We start from the raw sequence: 20,542 nt of genomic DNA on the forward strand, positions 1-20,542 counted from the left end.
TTAATATTGTTGAGGTGGTGGAACTGAGGTCCAGTCCTGCGCTGCCTGGGGTTGCTCTGATGAGCTCTGCGACGGGACGAAGGGAATGAATGGGTTCAGTGAGGCTGCCCCAATCGTTGTCGGGGCCTGGGGCTGGCCCCTCAACCCGTTTCCCGACTGCTGGTCGGGGCCTAAAAAGGCTCCATTTCTATGAAATCTTGACCTACAGTCCCTTGCCCAGTGATATCCTCTCTGGCAGCGAGGGCAAAGAGACCTAGGATTAATAGGCAGTGGGGCAGGGTTTTGCGGAGCAGCCACAGCCGGTTGGGCTGGATTAGGCAGATAAGAACCGGGTGGTCTTTGAGGGCACCCATGAAAAGTGTGTCCCGTCTGGCCACAAGAAAAACAAGTTCTAGGGAATGCATTCCTGCCTTGGTTATTGGGATCACCTTGTGATGGCTTGTTTTTGTTAGTAAAAAAGGATTGGACTGCCTGCTGATAAGAGTTTCCTTTTATCGCTGCAGCTATCGCAACACCCTGTAGCACTGATGGTCCTACATCTGCACACTGTTTCATATAATCAATTAGAGTTCCAGTTCTTCTAACAGGGCGCAATATAGCCTGGCAGGTAGAATTAGCATTTTCAAAGGCCAAGTGTTTTGTTAACAGTTTAGCTGCCTCAGAATCAGAAATTATTCTCTGGACAGCTTCTGAGAGTCGTGAGACAAAGTCTTCAAATGGCTCTTCTGACTTTTGTTTAATATCAGATAGAGCGGCACCTGATGCTTTACCATCGGGCAATGAGCGCCAGGCAGTAAAGGCACAATCAGCCACCTGTTGTATAGTAGTCCTATCTAATTTCATCTGTTCATCATACGAGGGGTAGTCGGCCTGACCAAGTAATATAGGTTCAGTGATATGTGTAAAGTCTCCATTTTGGTTAGAAAAAGCGTATATACGAGCGAGATCATCATATTCAGATTTCCAAAGTATAAAATGTCCTCCGGACAGGCAGGCCCTAGCAATTGATTTCCATTCTCGAGGTGTTAAGCATTGACCTGCTAAATTTTCTACTAGCTGCATCGTATACGGGGCTTTAGGCCCATATGAAATACATGCATTTTTAAGTTCTTTTACCAATTGAAAAGAAACAGGCTCCCAGTCGATAGCCTTTTGTTCACTTTCATCATTGTCAAAAATTAAAGGGAAACAAGCCTGAAGCTGGGGATCGAATTTCTCGTCAGGGGCAGAAGAGGCCCGTCTCCGTGGGATCGATTTTGGAATTTTCCCACTTCGATAGGGAGGTGGCGGTAATAATGCGGGTTTAATAGGACCTGTACGGCGTGGTATGGGAGGTGGTATGGGGGGAGGTGGTATGGGAGGAGGTATGGGAGGTGGTGGCAATGGCATAGGTTCCACATTCTCTGCTCTGTACTCAGGAGCTCTTTGAACTGTTTGGTATCCAAAGCTTACATATGGATTAAGTGGGACGGTCCCTTGGGAATCCCTAGGGGCATATGGCCTGATGGGAGACGTTTCCCTTAAGTTCTTTGGAGCTGATGGCCTGACAGGGGAAGTTTCTCTTAAGCCTTTTGGGGCATCTTTGTTTAAGAGATGCCGATCTCCATCAGGGTGATATTTAACTGTGATCTCGCTTAAATTCTCTTTTTCTTTTGGGGAAGGCTGATCTTGTTTTTCATCCCTATCTTTAAGTTGTTCCTGAGTAGTCATGGCTGCTAACATTTTTCTTAATTGCCGATAGTCGGGCGGGTCTTCGTTTTTCTCATTTTCCTCAGGTTTAACTACAGTTTCAACATCATTTTCCTCTTTAAAAGTTACTCTTTTAGATTCAGGGGCAGGTTTAGCTACAGCATTTTCTTCACTGTCACTTTTAAGATGTACTTTTTCTGAATCAGGGGCAGGGTCTAAGACATCTCTAATGATATTCCATAAGGAAAAGGCGTCATTAGGCACCTTTTCTGAGCCGTGTTCGGCGTGGTAAGTTTTTAGCTGTTTTCCTACTTTTTCCCAGACATCTAAGTTAACAGAGCCTTCGTCTGGAAACCAGGGACAGTGCTCTTGTACAAATGAAAAAAATGATTGAATGGCAGATTTTTTAACTTTGATTCCTCTTTTACCTAATAACTGTAAAATTACTCCTATAAAGAGCTGTCTTTCATTTGATTCAGTATTACCCATGTCAGAAAATTAAGTATAGTAAAAGATTTTGCTTTAAGCTATCAAAAGATCAGGCTTTCCTTTGGCCTTTTAACTTCAGAAACTGTTTTCTCTCTCTAAGTCTAACTCTTTAACACTTTCAACACTTCCCACTCCTCTCGCCCTGTCTATCCTACAGGGGGGTCCGCGGCACCCTTGAGTGGGGTCCTAGCCGTCCCGAACACTGGAAGAACAATAGGGCTGGTGACCCAGATTGTCCCGGGGGGAGGAACAGTGGGCTGATGGCTCAAACTGTTCCAAGGGAGGAGCAGTAGGGCTGGTCACCCAAACTGCTCCGTGGGGGAACAAGAGGGCTGGTGACCCAGTTGTTCCGAGAACGGGGGGCAATAGGGCTGGTAGCCCCAATTGCTGGGAGCTTACCTTCGAAAGTCCTGTATCGGGCGCCACCTGCTGGGGACCTGCCCCAGCTGATCCAGGGTATTCGAAGGAGAGACGGCCTAGGCGACTATTTATATGCTAATTAGAGATATAGAGAACAATAGAATGAGGATAGCTCAGTAGGAAAATTCAGTGGAGAAAAGAAGCTGAGTAGCTTGGTTTACGCGGGAGACCAATAAAACTTCAAGACAAGAAGTTTGCACCACTGACGTAGGCCGCAGGCGCCCTCTCGAATAGCGGAAGGTGTCTCACCCTAGACACCTTCTCGAGTGGGTCTTAGAAGCCCAGGCAGGATTAGTCAGCGTGGTGGGTTCCGCGCTCCAGATGGAGACTCAGCTGGAAGTTAAAAGAAAGAATGACATGGGGAGACCAAGCGTTGGTGAGCAAGGCCCGTAGCTTTATTTTTAACAGGGGCTTTATACCCTAAGTTACACATAGAGGATAATAGGGGATGCAAAGTCAGCAGTCTTTGGTTCTTATCAAAAACCAAGGTTTCTTTCCTGCAAATGTATCGTATACAAATGGTTTAGGTGATTTACATCATCTTCTGGCCAGAAGGCCTACTAACATTTTATGACTCTTGACAAGGACTTATCAACAAAGACTTACTTTCTCTAAGAGTAATTATTTCAAGGTTTGGCACCATCTTCCAAAGATAAAATTGCATTCCTATAGGGCGGATGTGTAATGGGTTTACAACAAAGAAAGAATTTATTACCTTAAGGGTCTAAAGTTACTAACACCAAGGCCACTACTTATTTTTTCTACATACCCACTATTAATTGATACATATTCAAGGATACAATTCAGGGGATGTGAAAACTTGGCAACAAGCATTGACTCATCAATGAAATCCTTTACTAGTTTATTCTGACAGTTTTTAACTCTCTGAGAGGCTCTAAGCTATTTGAATATCTTAAGCTTCCCATGCCTCTCCTGGGAGACTGTAAACAATCGTATGCATAGCTGCAGGAGTCCGGGTAAACTTGTCAGGCGAGTTAGAGAGCCATCAGAGGGGTTTGGATTTAAACACTCCTAATTGCCCAGGAACTTTATTAATTGGAGCTGTAAGTTAACTCTTTGACACACAGAGAGAGAGATGGTGGTAGGGGACAGCCCCCAGTAAAGTCAGAGGTGAGAGCACAAAGCAATAAAGTAGGCAGACTCTGGTTTTTTGGGGGAAAATGCTCGAGAATATCCGGGGGGACTCCTGAGGCTCGATCCCGCCTTTGCGTATGCCGAGCCTCCTTCCTCATGACCTTTGTCACGAGTGGAATGCCTCACCGGCTCCCCGCAAGAATTCTTCTTAGTCTCCCTTTGTCTTTGGAGATGAAAATGTTCCTTTCCCCCAGGAAGAGGGAGAACACCCTCTCACACGAGGACCATAGGACTTTCTAAGGAGATGAGCAGGGTTGAGGTAGGGGAAGGGGAAGGTCAGAGTGGCCTTCCTGCTTCTGCTGTTCTCAAACTCTTTCAGCTTAAAAATATTCAATACACCAAGATGTCATTTTTGGGGGAGTTGTGGGTTCTGAACCGCATCCACTTGCTTATCAATATCTAGCTTTCCAGATTCTCTTGGAACCAGTTTGCAAACTTACTGGTTCTCACATCAATGAATGATTTGAATAAATATGCGATGTGTTAATTTTACATTTCCATGCATTGTTTTTAAGTTTTGGAATGTTCTAGTTTGTCAAAAAATAAAGGAAAAAACCGACAATGTTTCAAAAAGCTGCCCTGTAAATTATTTTTAAAAGAGCTTCACTTGTTCTAGAATGTGGCCACAGTCGAATTTGTGTATTCATGTCTGAAGAAAGAATGAAATTTAATTTCTCTCCTGCCCTGTATGATGAGCTGCAAGTAAATAGTTGTATTACACAGAAACATATCAGAGAAAAATTGTCCTTTGCCATGCTAATGTCAAGAAAAGTGAATTATATTTTCCTTAGAGGTGAACGATATAATACCAAAATTTTCTATATCATAGGTTTTAAATTTAGAGAGTAGAATAATCAAATCTAAGTTCCCACGAGTGACATTATAAAACAGATTCTATAGGAGTTGAATGCTTCCACTTTAATGAAAACATAATCAAGTACAGAGGTAAACACATTCTACATTATCATAAAATGAAACTCACAATGATAAGAAAAACATGAGATATCTGAAAATGTTGATACTTTATGAATGTTCTTAGATGTTTTTCATGCCAACATTAGTAGGACATCAACTTTGTTTATATTGCTGGAAAAGAAAAGAAAAAATGCTATTGCCTTTAAAACATACAGTAAATTGGGTCTTAGAAAATACAAGTTAACTAGCAAATGTTGTAACTGCCATGTTTTTGCTCAGAATAATAGGGTAAATAGCTTTTATACCAGAAGCTAACTAGTTGATATTTAATATGCATCTTGAGGTACCATTTTCGAGATAAACTACTTTAATAATTAAAAAAAAAAAGTTAAGTGTCTGACTGAAGGTTACAAGCCTGACAGCAATACAAATCCTTACTGTTAAATTTTACCTATCTGGCAAAAGAATACACTTCTATTTATAAAACAGGAAAGAAATCTGAACTGAAAAGGAAAATCACTGCCTTTTACTCAGTATTTGTGACCTTGAGAGGAAAAATGGTATCACAAAATACAAATATGAAACCATGTCTTTTCCAACTATATTATGCAAAAGTAGAGTCACTACAATTTGAATAATCAAAATTAAGTATGCCATCAAAGCAGGAAATCCTATAAGTAACTGATCATGATATCCACTTATATAGTCTGCAGTGTCTGTCAGGAGAATGAAATTAGATAATAGGCTTTTTAAGATTTAATTAAAATTACCAATAAAATGATAGGAATAAAGTATTTCCCATATAGCTCAAATGGTTGCAGACAGTTAAAAAATATATATTCATTTGGCTGCATTAGGCCTGAGTTGTGGCACACAGATTTCTCTCTAATTGTGGCATGTGGGAGCATGTGGGCTCAGTAGTTGCAGTGCATGGGCTTAGTTGTCCTGCAGCATGTGGGATCTTATTAATAGTTTCCTGATCAGGGATCTAACCCACCTCCTCTACACTGGAAGGTGGGGTCTTAACTGCTGGACCACCAGGGAAGTCCTGGTTGCAGTCATTTTTCAAAGTTCATTCTCTCATTTAAAAATAATTCATGGAAGCTTAGGAAATAGCCCCTTTGTTTAAAAAGATGACGGAAGTGATACTGCTGCTGCTGCTAAGTCGCTTCAGTGGTGTCCGATTACTGCTACCCCTTAAAGTGAGTATCCTTAGATACTTGCTTCAAAGCATTTAGATTTTGCCTCAAGCCATTTGGAGTTGGCCAACAGTGTACATTTGTACACGTATATTCCATGCTCACAGTAAGGGAGTGTAGAAATAAAAAAATTTCCCTTTTCCCTTCTAGGTTGTTTTGGCTGCTCTAATAATTAAATTGCTATTTCATATTAACAGGAGAAAAATCAAACAAAATTTAATAACATATATACTACTTGTAAACATGAGAAAGACCCAAGAAAACTAACTTTCTGAAATAGCTGAAGCCATTACCATGCATTTGTGCATGCTAAGTCACTTCAGTCGGTCTGACTCTGTGCAATGCTATGGATGGTAGCCCACCAGGCTCCTCTGTCCATGGGATTCTCCAGGAAAGAATACTGGAGTGGGTTGCCATTTCCTTCTCCCGGGGATCTTCCCCACCCAGGGATCAAAACCGTGTCTCTTGCGTCTCCTGCATTGGCAGACAGGTTGGTGCTACCACCACCTGGGAAGCCCCTTCTTCAGCTAAAGGAAAAAGATGTCACAGGTGGGAAGTTAGTTATGGGAAGTGACCATGCAAAGAACAGTAAACAAGAGTAGAGTTGTTTTGCAGATTTAGATCACTGCCTTCTCCACTGATTAAAAATTTCTAGAGATTTATTCACGCATCTCTTCCTGGCACGCAGAGGGAGATACTCTTAAAATGGAGATTTCTCTTATAAATATAAATGTTTCTGATAAAAAAGTATATTTCTACCCAGTTTTCACAGATTCTTTAATGTCTGCTGTTTTGCTTTTAAAAACAAGCTTAACATAAACAATACAACAAAGAGGCACATTTTGAGATGGTAAAATTTTCTCCCCTCCAGGAATTTTCATAGGTTTACTAATTGATTAAATTCTACCACTTTATTTGAATTTGTTGTTTTTTAGCCTGGTAAGAAATCTATGCTAATTGAGTAGCAAGATAATATTGAAATCTCTTCCCTCCAACTTATACTATGTTTTAGTTGGACACTTTCTTTTGCTTTTTAATTTTAATTTTTTTTTCAATTTTATTGAGATATAGTTGACATATAACTCTGTATAAGTTTAAGATACACCACATGATCACTTTGCATACATATATTGTGAAATGATTGATGCAATAAGTTTATATCCCTAGTACTTATTTTATAGACCACCTTTATTTTTTATTTTTATTTTTTAATTTTTTTTATTTTTCTAAATTAATTTATTTTAGTTGGAGGCTAATTACTTTACAATATTGTAGTGGTTTTTGCCATATGTTGATATGAAGCAGCCATGGATTTACATGTGTTCCCCATACTGAACCCCCCTCCCACCTCCCTCCCCATCCCATCCCTCTGGGTCATCCCAGTGCACCAGCCCTGAGCACCCTGACTCATGCATCAAACCTGGACTGGCGATCTGTTTCATATATCTTAATACACATTTTACCACTTTTACTTATTGTCTCCTATTCCACCCATACCCCTGCCTCTCTTAATCCCAAATCTGGTCTGTTTCTCTTGAGTGTTTTTTTTTTTTTTTCCCTTTAGGTTGCAAAATGTGGTTTTAAATCAGTCCTTTTTTTGAAATTGAAGTATAGTTGACATACAATATAATGTTAGTTTCAGGTGCATGACATACTGATCAAACATTCAAATACATTATGAAATGATCACCACTATTAGTTCAGTAACCATCTGTTACCATACCATACAAATTTATTAGAGTGGAATTGCTGGATGATGCAGTAGTTCTGTTTTCAGTTTATTGGTAGCAACAATTTATATTGCCATGAGCAGTGCAAAAAGGTTGCATTTTTTCCCTCCACATCCTTACCAACATGTGTTATTTGTCTTATTGATGACAGCCATTCTGATAGGGCTGAGGTAATATCTCATTGTGGTTTTTATTTACATTAGTTTATTTACATAACTAGTGATGCTGAGCAACTTTTCATGTGTCTAATGGCAATCTGTATGGCTTCTTTGTGGAAATGTATATTGAGGTCCTCTGACTATTATTTAACTGGATTTTTTAAATACTTAATTTTGTGACTTCTTTATGTAATTTGAATATTAAACTACTCTCAGATGTATCATTTATAAATATTTTTTCCCATTTCATAGGCTGTTGATGGTTTCCTTTGCTGTTCAAAAACTTTTTTGTTTGATGTACTTCCATTTATTTATTGTTGCCCTTGCCTGAGGAAACAGATCCAAAAAGTATTGCTAAGACTGATGTCAGATGACACTAATGGTAAAGAACCTACCTGCCAGTGCAGGAGATGTAAGAGATGCCAGCTTGATCCCTGCGTTGGGAAGATTCCCTGGAGTAGGAAATAGCAACCCACTGCAGTATTCTTGTTGGAAAATCCCATGGACAGAGGAGCCTTGCAGGCTACAGTCCATAGGGTCACAAAGAGTTGGACATGACTGAAGCGACTTAGCACACAGCACACAAGACTGATGTCAAAGCATGTGCTGCCTATTTTTTTATTCTAGGAGATTTATGGTTCCAGGTATTATATTTAAGTCTTTAGTTGATTGAGGTTTTTTTTGTATATCATTCAAGGAATGGTCCAGTTTCATTCTTTTACATGTAGCTGTCTAGTTTCCCCAACACCTTTTATTAAAGAAACTGTTTTTTTCCGCATTGTACATTCTTGCCTCCTGTGTCAAAGACTAATTGACCATATAAGTGTACTTTTATTTCTGGGCTTTGTATTCTGTTCCATTGATGTATGTGTTTGTTTTTATGCTAGTACTATTCTGGGCATCCCTAGTGGCTCAGTGGTAAAGAATCTGCTTGTAATGCGAGAGACCTGGGTTCAGTCCCTGAGTTGGGAAGATCCCCTGGAGAAGGGAATCCCCACTCCAGTATTCTTGCCTGGAAAATCCCATGGACAAAGGAGCCTGAAGGACTAAAATCCATGGGGTTACAAAGAATCAGACACGACTGAGTGACTAACACTTTCACTTTTCATACACTGCTTTGATTGGTATAGCTTTGTATGATAGTTTACAATCAAATAGTGTGACACATCCAGCTTTGTTCTTTCTCAAGATTGCCTTGACTATCCTGGGTCTTTGTGTTTTCATACAAATTTTAGGATTATTTTTTCCAGTTCTCTGAAAAATGCTATTGATACTTTTGTTAGGAATTGCATTAAATCTTTATATTACTTTGACTAGTATGGTCATTTTAACAATATTAATTCTTCTGGTTGATGACCATAGTACACCTTTCCACTGACCTTTGTCATCTTCTATTTCTTTTAATCAATTATAGTTCTTAAAATTACAGGTCTTTCACCTTCTTGGTTAAATGTATTCCAAAGTATTTTATTGTTTTTGATGCCATTGTAAATAGGATCATTTTCTTTATGTTTCTTTCTGATAAATCACTATTTTGTATAGAAATTCTACAGATTTCTGTATATTAATTTTGTATCCTGCAAATTTTATGAATTCATTTATCCTAATAGTTTTTCTTTTGTAGAGTCCTTAGTGTTTTCTGTATATAGTATCAAGTCATTTGCAAACTGACATTTTTCTTTCCAATTTCAATGCCTTTTCTTTTTCTTATGTAATTTCTGTGGCTAGGATTTCCAATATTATGTTGAAAAAAGTGTTTTGTCTCATTTCTGAGTTTAGAAGAAATGTTTTCAGCTTTTCACCATTGAGTATCCTGTTATCTGTGGGATTGTCATGTATGGCCTATATTATGTTAAGGTTTATTCTACCTATACCCACTTAGTTAAGAGGTTTTTTCACATGTGAATGTTGAATTTGTCAAAAGCTTTCTATGTATCTATTGAGATGATCATATGACTTTTATCTTTCATTTTGTTAATATGGTGTATCCTGTTGATTGATTTACAGATATTAAAATACACTTGCATCCCTAGGATAAATCCCATTTGATCATGGTGTATGATCCTTTTTATATATTTGTGGATTCCACTTGCCAGTATTTCATTGAGGATTCTTGCATCTATGTTCACCAGGGATATTGGGATGTAATTCTGTGTTGGTGTATGGAATCTTTGTCTGAATTTGTTATCAGAATGATAATGGTCTTGCAGAGTGTGTTCTCAAAGCATTATGTATTTACTGGCCCCATCCTGCAAGTTTTATGTTTTTGACAGTATCGTTTACATCTTTTATTTTGTGTGCTGCTGCTAAGTCGCTTCAGTCGTGTCTGACTCTGTGCGACCCCATAGATGGCAGCCCACCAGGCTCCCCCGTCCCTGGGATTCTCCAGGCAAGAACACTGGAGTGGGTTGCCATTTCCTTCTCCAATGCATGAAAGTGAAAAGTGTAAGTGAAGTCGCTCAGTCGTGTCTGACTCCTATCGACCCCATGGACTGCAGCTTATCCTCTGTCCATGAGATTTGCCAGGCAAGAGTACTGGAGTGGGTCACCATTGCCTTCTCCATTATTTTGTGTATATCTTACTAATTTGTGGATATAATTTTAGTTGTTTCATCTTTTAATTTGCATACTGGTTATATAGTCGATCTGCTAATTTTAGTGAATTTTTCCCTTTACCAGTTATTTTTTTCTTTCATAATTTTCTTACTTCTAATTATGTTTGTTTTCTGTTTAAAGAAGTCTTTAATGTCTCCTGTGAGGTCAGTTTAACAGTAACTCCTTTAGCTTTTGCTTATCTCAGAAACTCTTTATCTCTCCTTCAACTCTGAATGATAAATTTGCTAGATAGAATATTCTTGGTTGTAAGTTTTTTCCTTTCAGTACTTTGAACATGTGCTAATTCCTTCTGGCCTTGTAAAGTTTCTGCTGGAAAGTCAGCTGATAGTGATACCCTGATAACTCAGTTGGTAAAGAATCCACGTGCAATGCAGGAGACCCTGGTTTGATTCCTGGGTCGGGAAGATCCACTGGAGAAGGGGTAGGCTACCCACTCCAGTATTCTTGGGCTTCACTTGTGGCTCAGCTGGTAAAGAATCTGCCTGCAATATGGGAGACATGGGTTCAATCCCTGGATTGGGAAGATCCCTTTGAGAAGGGAAAAGCTACCCACTCCAGTATTCTGGCCTGGATAATTCCATGGACTGTATAGTTCATGGAGTCACAAAGAGTTGGACACAACTGAGCAACTTTCACTAGGTCACTATATGTAACTAGTTGTTTTAACTTGCTCTTTTTAAGATTCTCTCTTTAAGTTTTGACATTTAATTATATTTTATCTTAGTGTGGGTATCTTTGAGTTCATCTTGCTTTGGATGCTCTATGTTTCCTTTACATAGATATGCATTTCTTTCACCAGCTTAGGAAAGTTTTCAATTATTGTATCTTCAGAAAGGACAGATTTTCTGTCCTTTTCTCTCTCTTTTCCTTCTGCTGCTGCTGATGCTGCTAAGTCGCTTCAGTCATGTCCGACTCTGTGTGACCCCATAGACGGCAGCCCATCAGGCTCCCCCGTCCCTGGGATTCTCCAGGCAAGAACACTGGAGTGGGTTGCCATTTCCCTCTCCAATACATGAAAGTGAAAAGTGAAAGTGAAGTCGCTCAGTCCTGTCCGACTCTTAGCGACCCCATGGACTGCATGCAGACTACCAGGCTCCTCCATCCATGGGATTTTCCAGGCAAGAGTACTGGAATGGGGTGCTTTTCCTTCTAGGACCCCCATAATGTGAATGTTACTACACTTGATGTTATCCATGATGTTCCTTAAACTACCCTCATTTTTTGGTTTATTTTTTCTTCTTGTTGTTCAACTTGGGAAAATTCATTAACCTTTCTTCCAGATTTCTGATCCTTCTGTGCCATCTAATCCACTGTTCATTCTTTCTAGCATAGTTTTCTTTACTATGTTCTGCAGCTCTGATTGGTTCTTTCTTATATTTTCTCCTTGTTGAAATTCTCAATCTGTTCCTCCATTCTTCCCTTGAGCTGTTTAAATTTTTATGATCATTACTTTGAATTTCTTACCTGGAAGGTTGTTTTCCTCTGTTTTTTTTTTTTTGTAGTTCTTTTTGTGGGAATTTTTGTTGTTCTTTCATTTGGACCATATTCCTTTGTCTCCTCATTTTTCCCAATTCTCTGTATTCTATGTATTAGCTAAATCAGCTACATCTCCTAGTCTTAAAAGAGTGGTTTTGTATAGAATGTGTCCTGTGGGATCCAATAGTTTGTTCCCCTCAGTCACCAGAGCCAGGTGATCCAGGAGCATCCCCTGTGTGGACTGTATTTGTCCTTCTGTTGTAGTGAGGCCACACTTGTTGCAAGGCCATTATTATGTGGGGCTGTCCCTGAAGCAGCTGGCTGTAAGGACTGGTCACAACTGTCGCTAGTTCTCTGGTGTGCAAGGCTGGCCCTTGGAGGGGCAATGTTGCTATCTAAGGCATCTGTTGGTTCTGGCAAGGTAGGGAGCCCCTTTAGAATGTGGCTCTGGTGCTTGTCAGGATTGATGCAGCATGGGGTTACAGTGAAGGGGCTCCACTGCTGGCTGAGGCTGCCAGCTAGGACTATGGAGATGGGGGACTGTTTTGGAGGGGCTATGCTTTTGATTAAGAACAGCTATTGGTTCCTGGTGGAGTAGGGGGAGCCACTTTGCAGGAGCCCTGGCTGTCAGATCCATAAGTTAATACAGATCAGATTGAGTGGTGTTAATTGATTAGATGGGAAGAGAGAAATTATATCTGCCAGTGCTAGGACAGCTTGGTAGAGGATGAACCATAAATAAACCAACAAAAAATGGTACCCATCAGCTCTTCTGTACCCACAGAAAGTTCCAACAGATCCCTCTGCCCCTTAAGCATATTCTAGAATTAGTCAATGAATCTCCACCTATGACTCAATTGCTTTTCAGACTGCTACCTCTGAGCTAGGATATGGTTGACTGAAGTTTTGCATCTGCTTTTTAAGAACAGAGTCTTGGTTTCCTGCAGCCCTCTGGCTCTCTTGGATGTAAGCCCTATGAGTTTCCAAAGCCAGATATTATTGAGGCTAGTAGTCTTCCTGGTGCAATTTACCTGGCCTGGGGAACCCAAGTACTGCATGGAGCCCTCAGTTCAGAGGAGCCTCTTAAGCTGTGGCATCTCTTCTGCATTATGGGATGCAGTGCTGGGAGAGTGGGGCCTGGCCAGACTGTATCTCTGCCCCTCTTACCTATCTCATTGTGGCTTTTACTTTTTACTTGTGGAAGATCTTTTGTTAGTCTTCAGGTAATTCTCAGAAATAGACTGTCCATATATAGTTGTAATTTTGGTGTATTCCTAGGAGGAGAACCCAGGATCTTCATACTCTACCATCTTGTCTCACCCTCTTGAATATAACATATTTAAAGTTAGTTTTCATTCTTTCCAAATTCTCTTTAAACATTTTGATATCTCCAGTTGTTTTTATAACTGATAAGAAAAATTCATTTTGCACACTCCAATAAAAATTGGAATTTCCCAGCAATGCTGTCTTACTCTACAGTGTCATTTTTCTTAACAGGTACAACATTGGAGGAATTCAAGTTATAATTTTTTCCTCAAACCCCACACCAATAATTTCTGCCTGCTTGAATAAAGCTATTCCATGGCCATTTACCCAGCTCTAGTTGTCATTGTAGATATGGTACTATGAATAGAAAAACATTATTCATTCGTTAAATCATTCCTTTTACTTCATTATCATCCCATACATATGCCATCATACTGGATAGGATTTTTAAAGACATTCTAAATGCTAATGATAGCTTTTTCTAACAGCACTTTGAGTATGTTAAATAGCTTGCAGTTTGCATCCCATCAAAAACACAAAGCAACAAAGTATCACATTGAAAAAAATGTGTTTTTTTTTTCATTTCCATTATTAAAAGTACCAGTTAGTTCTAAGATATACAAGTGTCACAGACAACTGGCCTGGCCCTAAGAAAAAAATATAGTTCTTTATAGAACTGTAACTCTCTAAAAATAATCTTTAGAAGATTTCCAAGATAAACAGTATATCCCTTTTCTTGAATTTCCCAATTCAGAAAAGTAAAGTTGTTCTAATTTAATCTCAGAGCATCAGAGTATGGCTGATACTTCTTGATACATAAGTATATTAAATATTAGCATATCTTTTTCTACATGGAATTCCAGACCCTTATTAGCCCCTACCCCGAAAAACATATTTGATGTGGAAAAGACAAAATAATTGTCTTTAGGCATAATGTTATAGTTAGTGTATTTTTAGAATGCAGTAGGATCTGATACCTGTGATTTTTTACTTTAAAAATATTGCTTTTCCTTTGGGCTGAGTGAGTATTTGAAAGCTCACTATCAACATTTTGTTTTTAATTTTAGCTCCTTAATGGAATTAGTTAAGAGAATAAAAATAATTTTTTAGAGTCTACAATCATAAATGCAAATTTTCAGTCTCATATAATGTAAAAAATAAAATGAAGAAAAAATTTACTGTTGTCCAATATATTTATTTATATTTTCTGTTCATCTTTTTGGTTTTTCTCTCTTTTAGAATAGTTGTTCAGAATTTGTTTTTGATAATTAGAGATTTTTCTTTAAGCTTCAAAAGTTATATAATACTTCATATTATATTTTAAATTCTTATCAAATTTGGAAAACCTGTATAGTTTTTTTCCTATATAAGTTGTAAGATAAAATGGAATTTTCTGCCTACTAGCTTCTGTTGGGCTTCTACTGTCTATATACTAATGGTACTGGGTGAAATAATTTCTCTCCCTGCATTTATGTCATGATAGTTGAGTGACAGGATAAGCAGGAGAATTCATCAAATTCTTCCTACACTGAGACAGTTAGCAATAGCTTAACTATCACCAGAATAATTGGCAAACACAAACATATCCCACTAAAACCAAACTAAATATGTCACCCTATCTGTTACCTCTTCTGAACTGGATTCTAAAATTATCTGGAGCCATTCCAATATGAGGGAAAGTGACAACTATGTCAAATGACAACAATAAAACAATTTGGTGGCAAGTTTGATATCCTTTATTTAAGGGAAAAAATCCATGAATTGGGAGAGTATATGCCTCATAAGCAGTAGATCAGTCCTCTAGAGGGATTTTTGCGCAAGAGTGAGTTTTACAGAGCATTAAAAACAGCAACATGGAAACTGCATCACTGGCTAGGAGGTCAGTGATTTCCTGGTAAGTCTAGTGAGTTCTGTTTTGTAGGGTAAGATACGCCAGCTAAAGTTGAGTTGGAAAATTGTGATAGGGATATACATTTTCTTGACAGGGGCCTCCCATAAACGTAGGTTGACTTAGATTTAGGTTTGTGACATGGTCAGGCCATTGGGGCAGCCTACATTCTGTGTGTTCAAATGTAGGAATTAACTCTATCAAGCAGAATTCTAAGTAACATTGTTCTTTAAACAATTGGAGTTAAATTATCTTTGTAATGCCTTCATTTTCCCTGATTTTTAAAAGCTAAGAGCTCCCAATACCTTCTCTTGATTGTAAGTTAAGTTTTTTTTGACAAAGATATAGCTTTTTATAGGCTACTGCTCTGTATTTGGATTTTCTTTGGTTGGATGGAAGATTTGTCAGAGACTGGTTTCCATTTTATGCTCTTCTCATCTCCATCTTACATTTTCAATACTAACTGGTGATTACTAGAATAATATTCCATACTTAGGCTTTACCTGAGTGTTGCTGCTCAAATTATACATTTGTTACCACATATGAAGCTATAGTACCTCATTTTGTACAAAAATTACCCTTTATCTTTAGGATAAACTGCCCAATTAGATGGGGCCTCTGAGGGCAAGCTTTTCTAGGTAAAGGGAAGCAAAATACCATCACTAGTGAAAAGATATAAGCTTTGGACAATTGTATGGTTGGATAACTTAGATGTCATAGGGCTTAAAATTTATAATTTAAATTTTGATTTTGCTTTATATTTGATTACCAACAGTATCTAATAGAGAGTGACAACAATGATTTTTATTAACCTTAAATTATAAAGGTCTCTTCTTATTTCCCCCAAAGGAGTACCACAGCTCCCTATCGAATTTAAAACTGAGTGCAACGACAAAGTCTGCACAGGCTCCTCTGAGTTCTTTTTCAACTAGACCTCAACTATTAGAGTTCTATGTTCATGTGCGCATTGTCAAATTTTAGTCAGAATCCCAATTAGTTTAACAAGAATCCCCCATCCTCTGTATTTGATCACTCTTGATATCTAGTTGGGTCCCTTATGTTTCACCCTCTCCTGAGTGATGTCTAATCAATCATCCTGGCCTGCTTTCAGCAAGAATCCTGTTAAGTCAGTTTAACCAGAATCACCCCTTACTCATGATGTTTCCTTTAGGTAATTTTTCACCCACTTGATCACAACTTGTTCCTTGACTGTATTTCCCATTTTTTCTTGTATTCAGGGTTGAACCCAATCTTTCTCCCCCACTATAATATCCCTCTACCTATCACAATAGTTCCCCTTTGAATAAAGTCTTCCTTACTATCTTTAGCAAGTATCATGAATAATTTTGTCTTTTACAAAAGTACAATAGAAAAGCAAGGATATTTTGTGGGCATTTGGAATAAAAAAGGGAAAAAAACCACGTATGTAACAGCCAAAAATTATTATTTATCTAAGGTTTTTTGTTTCTATAATAGTGTTCATTCTGTATTCCAGACATTCCTACACACACTGAAGGGATTTCCCAAATCACTGTTCTCTTTAATGTCATTGAAGACTAGCCTTTAACCTCTAAAGTTCTGCCAGGTTTGAAATAGCTTGAATCAAACACTGGTTCAAGGGGTTTAATATAAAGAAGTTGAATCAGAGTTTCAGAACTGAATCTAGATTCAACATCATAGAACTAAGAATATGTTTAGTTATATTTTCTAGCATCTATCTGCCAGAGTATATTGTAAAGATGGGTATCCTTATCATGATTAATAAATTTAAAAGTAAATAAAGTCATAACCAAATTGCTGGCAGAAATGTTTCCAATAAAATCTTTGTGACATCTATTTTTGTGTATTTCAAAAACTGTGTTTGTTTCAAAATGTATCGTTAGGATTCCTGGTCATGAATTTTTCTAAAATAATCTGATTGGATTAGCATAAAAACACAGCAAACATTCAATGAATCATAATACTTATATGGAGTTACAGAAATATTACTTCAAATCTAATAACTTTTAGTACATTATCCCACATTCAGCTATTATACCAAAATGAAATGGTTGTTTCTAAAAAATTTTAGAGAAGACACCACAATTCAAAACATTTTAAATAATCTTTTCTTTCTACATTTTTCTGATTACAAAAGTGATATATTTTTATGAAAATATACTTAAAACAGTGGAGAAATATATAAGGCAAAAAATGAAAAGTAATCTGTAATTTTCACCCAAAATAACCACTTGAAATAGTGTTTCAAACTCTGGACAACAGAGGTAAGAAAAAGCTTAGGAAGGGGATTTTTTAAATTAAAACTTTCTTGCTTTGATTGCTCAGACATTAAGAATCTACCTGCAATGCAGGAGACCTGGGTTTGATTCCTGGGTTGGAAGATCCCCTGGAGGAGGGCATGGCAACCCACTCCAGTATTCCTTCCTGAAGAATCCCCATGGACAGAGAAGCCTGGCGGGCTACAGTCCATGGGATTGCAAAGAGTCAGACACGACTAAGCCGTGTTTCTTGGTGAGATTTGAAGAAACAAAAGCTTATTGAATAAATCAAAATCAATTGTTTTTTTGCTAACACATTAAAATTCATTTTGTTATTTAAGGAATTTCTACCTTTGAAAATGATCCTTGTGTTCTTAATATACCAATATCGAGAAATTGTTCTCTTTAAGCATTAAAATTTTGCATATGACAGCACCTAGGATACACTTTCATTGTAGTATGATTTTTAACATAATGCAGTGATTTTCTAAAGGAAATTTCAATCAAAATGAAAGTAGGACTTAGCAAAATATCTCGATCTTGAAAATTATGAGGCTCTATTTGTAGTTGTTTTGCAACTAGCTTCACCTTTCTCTGGCTCAATTTCTTCATTTTTTTAAATGATAAAATTATCTGCCATGGCCAGTTTATAAAAGTGTTATCAGTAACAGATGAGTTAAAGATTAGAAAATGTTTTGAAATGATTTTAAGGAAAAAAATGAACAGCCATAGTCTTTCTTTTAATTTTAATTGCAATATTGGTTATGTTATTTTTGTTACTTGGAGCAAACATTCTATTTGCTAATCTCATTATGCAAATCTAAAAAGTTACAGCAAATGTCCTTAGAGTACAAACATCCAGGAGAGAAGAACTAGTACTTTTCCTCAACATGCAAACCACCATAAGATATAAAAGAAACACAAGATCTCAAGGAGGTGAGTTTATACTCTACCACTTAATAATTATTATGATCTTGGGCAATTCACATTACCAGTAAAGATCTTGACTGCCTCATCTTAAAAAATGGGGATAACTGCCACCTTCCAAACTACCTCAAAAAAGTATTAGAAGGTGTAAATGAAGTGATGTATGAGAAAGCATATTGAGTTCTCCAAAGTGCAGTCCTAACATAAGGGGATTTCAACTCTACAGTTAAAATACTCTATTGTATCCTGTACTCTATGGTGGAAATATTATAGAGATTCTGAATTTTATTTTCCTTTCTCTAAAGGTTACTATTTTTTTTAAATATGGGTAAATAGTTGATTTGTCTGAACTCAAAACCTAAATTCAGAAACATTAGTTCTTCTAGCTTTCACTTGGCAGCTTGAATTCTGTCTTATGTATACATTGTTCAAAAGTCAGTCAGAGATTTAAGTTGACCTTGTATATATAATTAGATAGAGCTCCTTATTTATGTTTTTTTCTTTTATGGAATTTTCTCCCCTACTTTTCAGATGCTGTGATTATCCCAGATTTTGTTTTTTGGTTAAGCCAGGAAAGCTGTCAGGTTTCTATGTGCATTTTGGTCTTCCAGCACTAGACTTGGACTTCTTTTCAGGCTAAACGCCATACAAAATGGGATACTCATTACTATTCCTTCTATCCAGCTGTCAACTCTATCATCTTTCTTCATCATAACCTTACTAGAATGTGAAACCGTATTGAAGTCAGAGACAGGGCATTCTGAATAAAGGCAGGAAATACATTTCACTCAGGTGAGAAAAATCTCAGTGGAAGAAACCCTTGCTTTGGCAGGTTAGTGGAAAAAGCAGAGACTTGCCTGAAAACAGATTGCTGCTGGAAATTCCCAAACCCACTCATAGTTACTGGAGAGGTGTAGGCACTAAGAAACCATCTGATTTTTTTTTTTACCAGGTTTAAAATGAGGAATGGATTCAGAATTCTTTTCTGGATCAATGATACTTTGGTTCCTATGTTTCTGTTTATGTAGTAAATACATAAATAGCAACTGCCTAGTGAGAGTGGCAGAGCAGTAAAGAATCCACCTGCAGTGCAGGAGATCTGAGTTAGATCCCTGGGTCAGGAAGATCCCCTGGAGAAGGAAATGGCAACCCACTTCAGTATTCTTGGCTGGGAAGTGTCATGGAAAGAGGAGCTTGGCAGGCTACAAGTCCATGGGGTCACAAAGAGTTGGATATAACTTAGCAACTAAATAATAAGTGACATTTCCATAGACTCCTCAAAATGTAAGGTCTGGAACAGAATTCTTCCTTTCCTCTTTTTTTTTTTTTTACTGCAAGTTCACTATTCATCAGTATCCCTGCTGCTAAGTCGCTTCAGTCATGTCCGACTCTGTGCGACCCCATAGACGGCAGCCCACCAGGTTTCCACGTCCCTGGGATTCTCCAGGCAAGAACACTGGAGTGGGTTGCCATTTCCTTCTCCAATGCATGAAAGTGAAAAGTGAAAGTGAAGTCGCTCATTCGTGTCCGACTCTAGCGACCCCATGGACTGCAGCCTACCAGGATCCTCTGTCCATGGGATTTTCCAGGCAAAAGTACTGGAGTGGGTTGCCATTGCCTTCTCCACATCAGTCAGTATCCCTACCTATAGCTTATAGACAACCCAGAAAATTCCATTCAAATTTTCAAGTTGCATAACATCAAAAATCACTACCTAAATATAAAACGATGCTGGCTTGCTGCACAGAGGGCTCAGAGTTTTGTAAACCATAAGCTTTGACTGTGGAAATGGAGATTTTTCTGATGTACGACTTACCACTTCACACCTAGCCTCCATCCCCAGTACATGATACCTTTGTTTATAGCCTATTTTTGGAAGCTTCCATTTCCTGTTTGAACACATTCCTATCACTATACCCCCATCCCTTAAATCACTCTACTTTCATCTATTTGTTTCATCTATTAGTCCAAAATTTTAGGACTTCTCTCTTCTTTCCTTCAACTGAATCTCTTGCTTCTACTTCTAAAATGAATCCTGAATATAACACTTGTGTTTACACCTACCCGTTATCAAGCCATATCTTTCGCCTTGAGTACTGTAACATCTTCTTGTAGAAGCCTGCCAATTTCTACTGTGGATCATCTTTGTTCTACTCTTCACAAAGTAGGCAGAATTACATACATTTTAAAATTTCTTTTAGTAAATACTTGGCAGATAAAAAATAAATATATGTAAATTATAAAGAATTACACAAGAGTATCAGTTATGTACCTACTACCCAAATTAAGAAAACAAAACAAAACAGTGTCTCTGTGGTTTCTTTGCTGATCTCATACTTTGTTCTCCTAACTCTGA

At 37.9% G+C, this 20,542-nt stretch overlaps 1 protein-coding gene across 1 annotated transcript; it reads right to left on the bottom strand.

Moving 5' to 3' along the window:
• On the bottom strand, positions 1–20,329 carry LOC113888091 (endogenous retrovirus group K member 6 Gag polyprotein-like). Its single transcript, XM_027535417.1, has 2 exons — positions 20,251–20,329; positions 1–2,036 (listed from the first exon to the last, which is right to left on the bottom strand). Exons 1-2 carry the CDS (start codon positions 20,327–20,329, stop codon positions 1–3), a joined length of 2,115 nt encoding a protein of 704 aa, XP_027391218.1.
• Positions 20,330–20,542: the final 213 nt, after the last annotated feature.

This window comes from Bos indicus x Bos taurus, chromosome X (genome assembly GCF_003369695.1).
Source record: "Bos indicus x Bos taurus breed Angus x Brahman F1 hybrid chromosome X, Bos_hybrid_MaternalHap_v2.0, whole genome shotgun sequence".
NCBI classification, from domain to species: Eukaryota; Metazoa; Chordata; class Mammalia; order Artiodactyla; family Bovidae; genus Bos; species Bos indicus x Bos taurus.

Coding starts and splice junctions, on each gene's coding strand:
- LOC113888091 (XM_027535417.1), bottom strand. CDS start 20,329: ATGATCCACAGTAGAAATTGGCAGGCTTCTACAAGAAGATGTTACAGT. Junction 2,037..20,250: donor AAGATATGGCTTGATAACGG/GTAGGTGTAAAC, acceptor CCTGGTTTCCAG/ACGAAGGCTCTGTTAACTTA.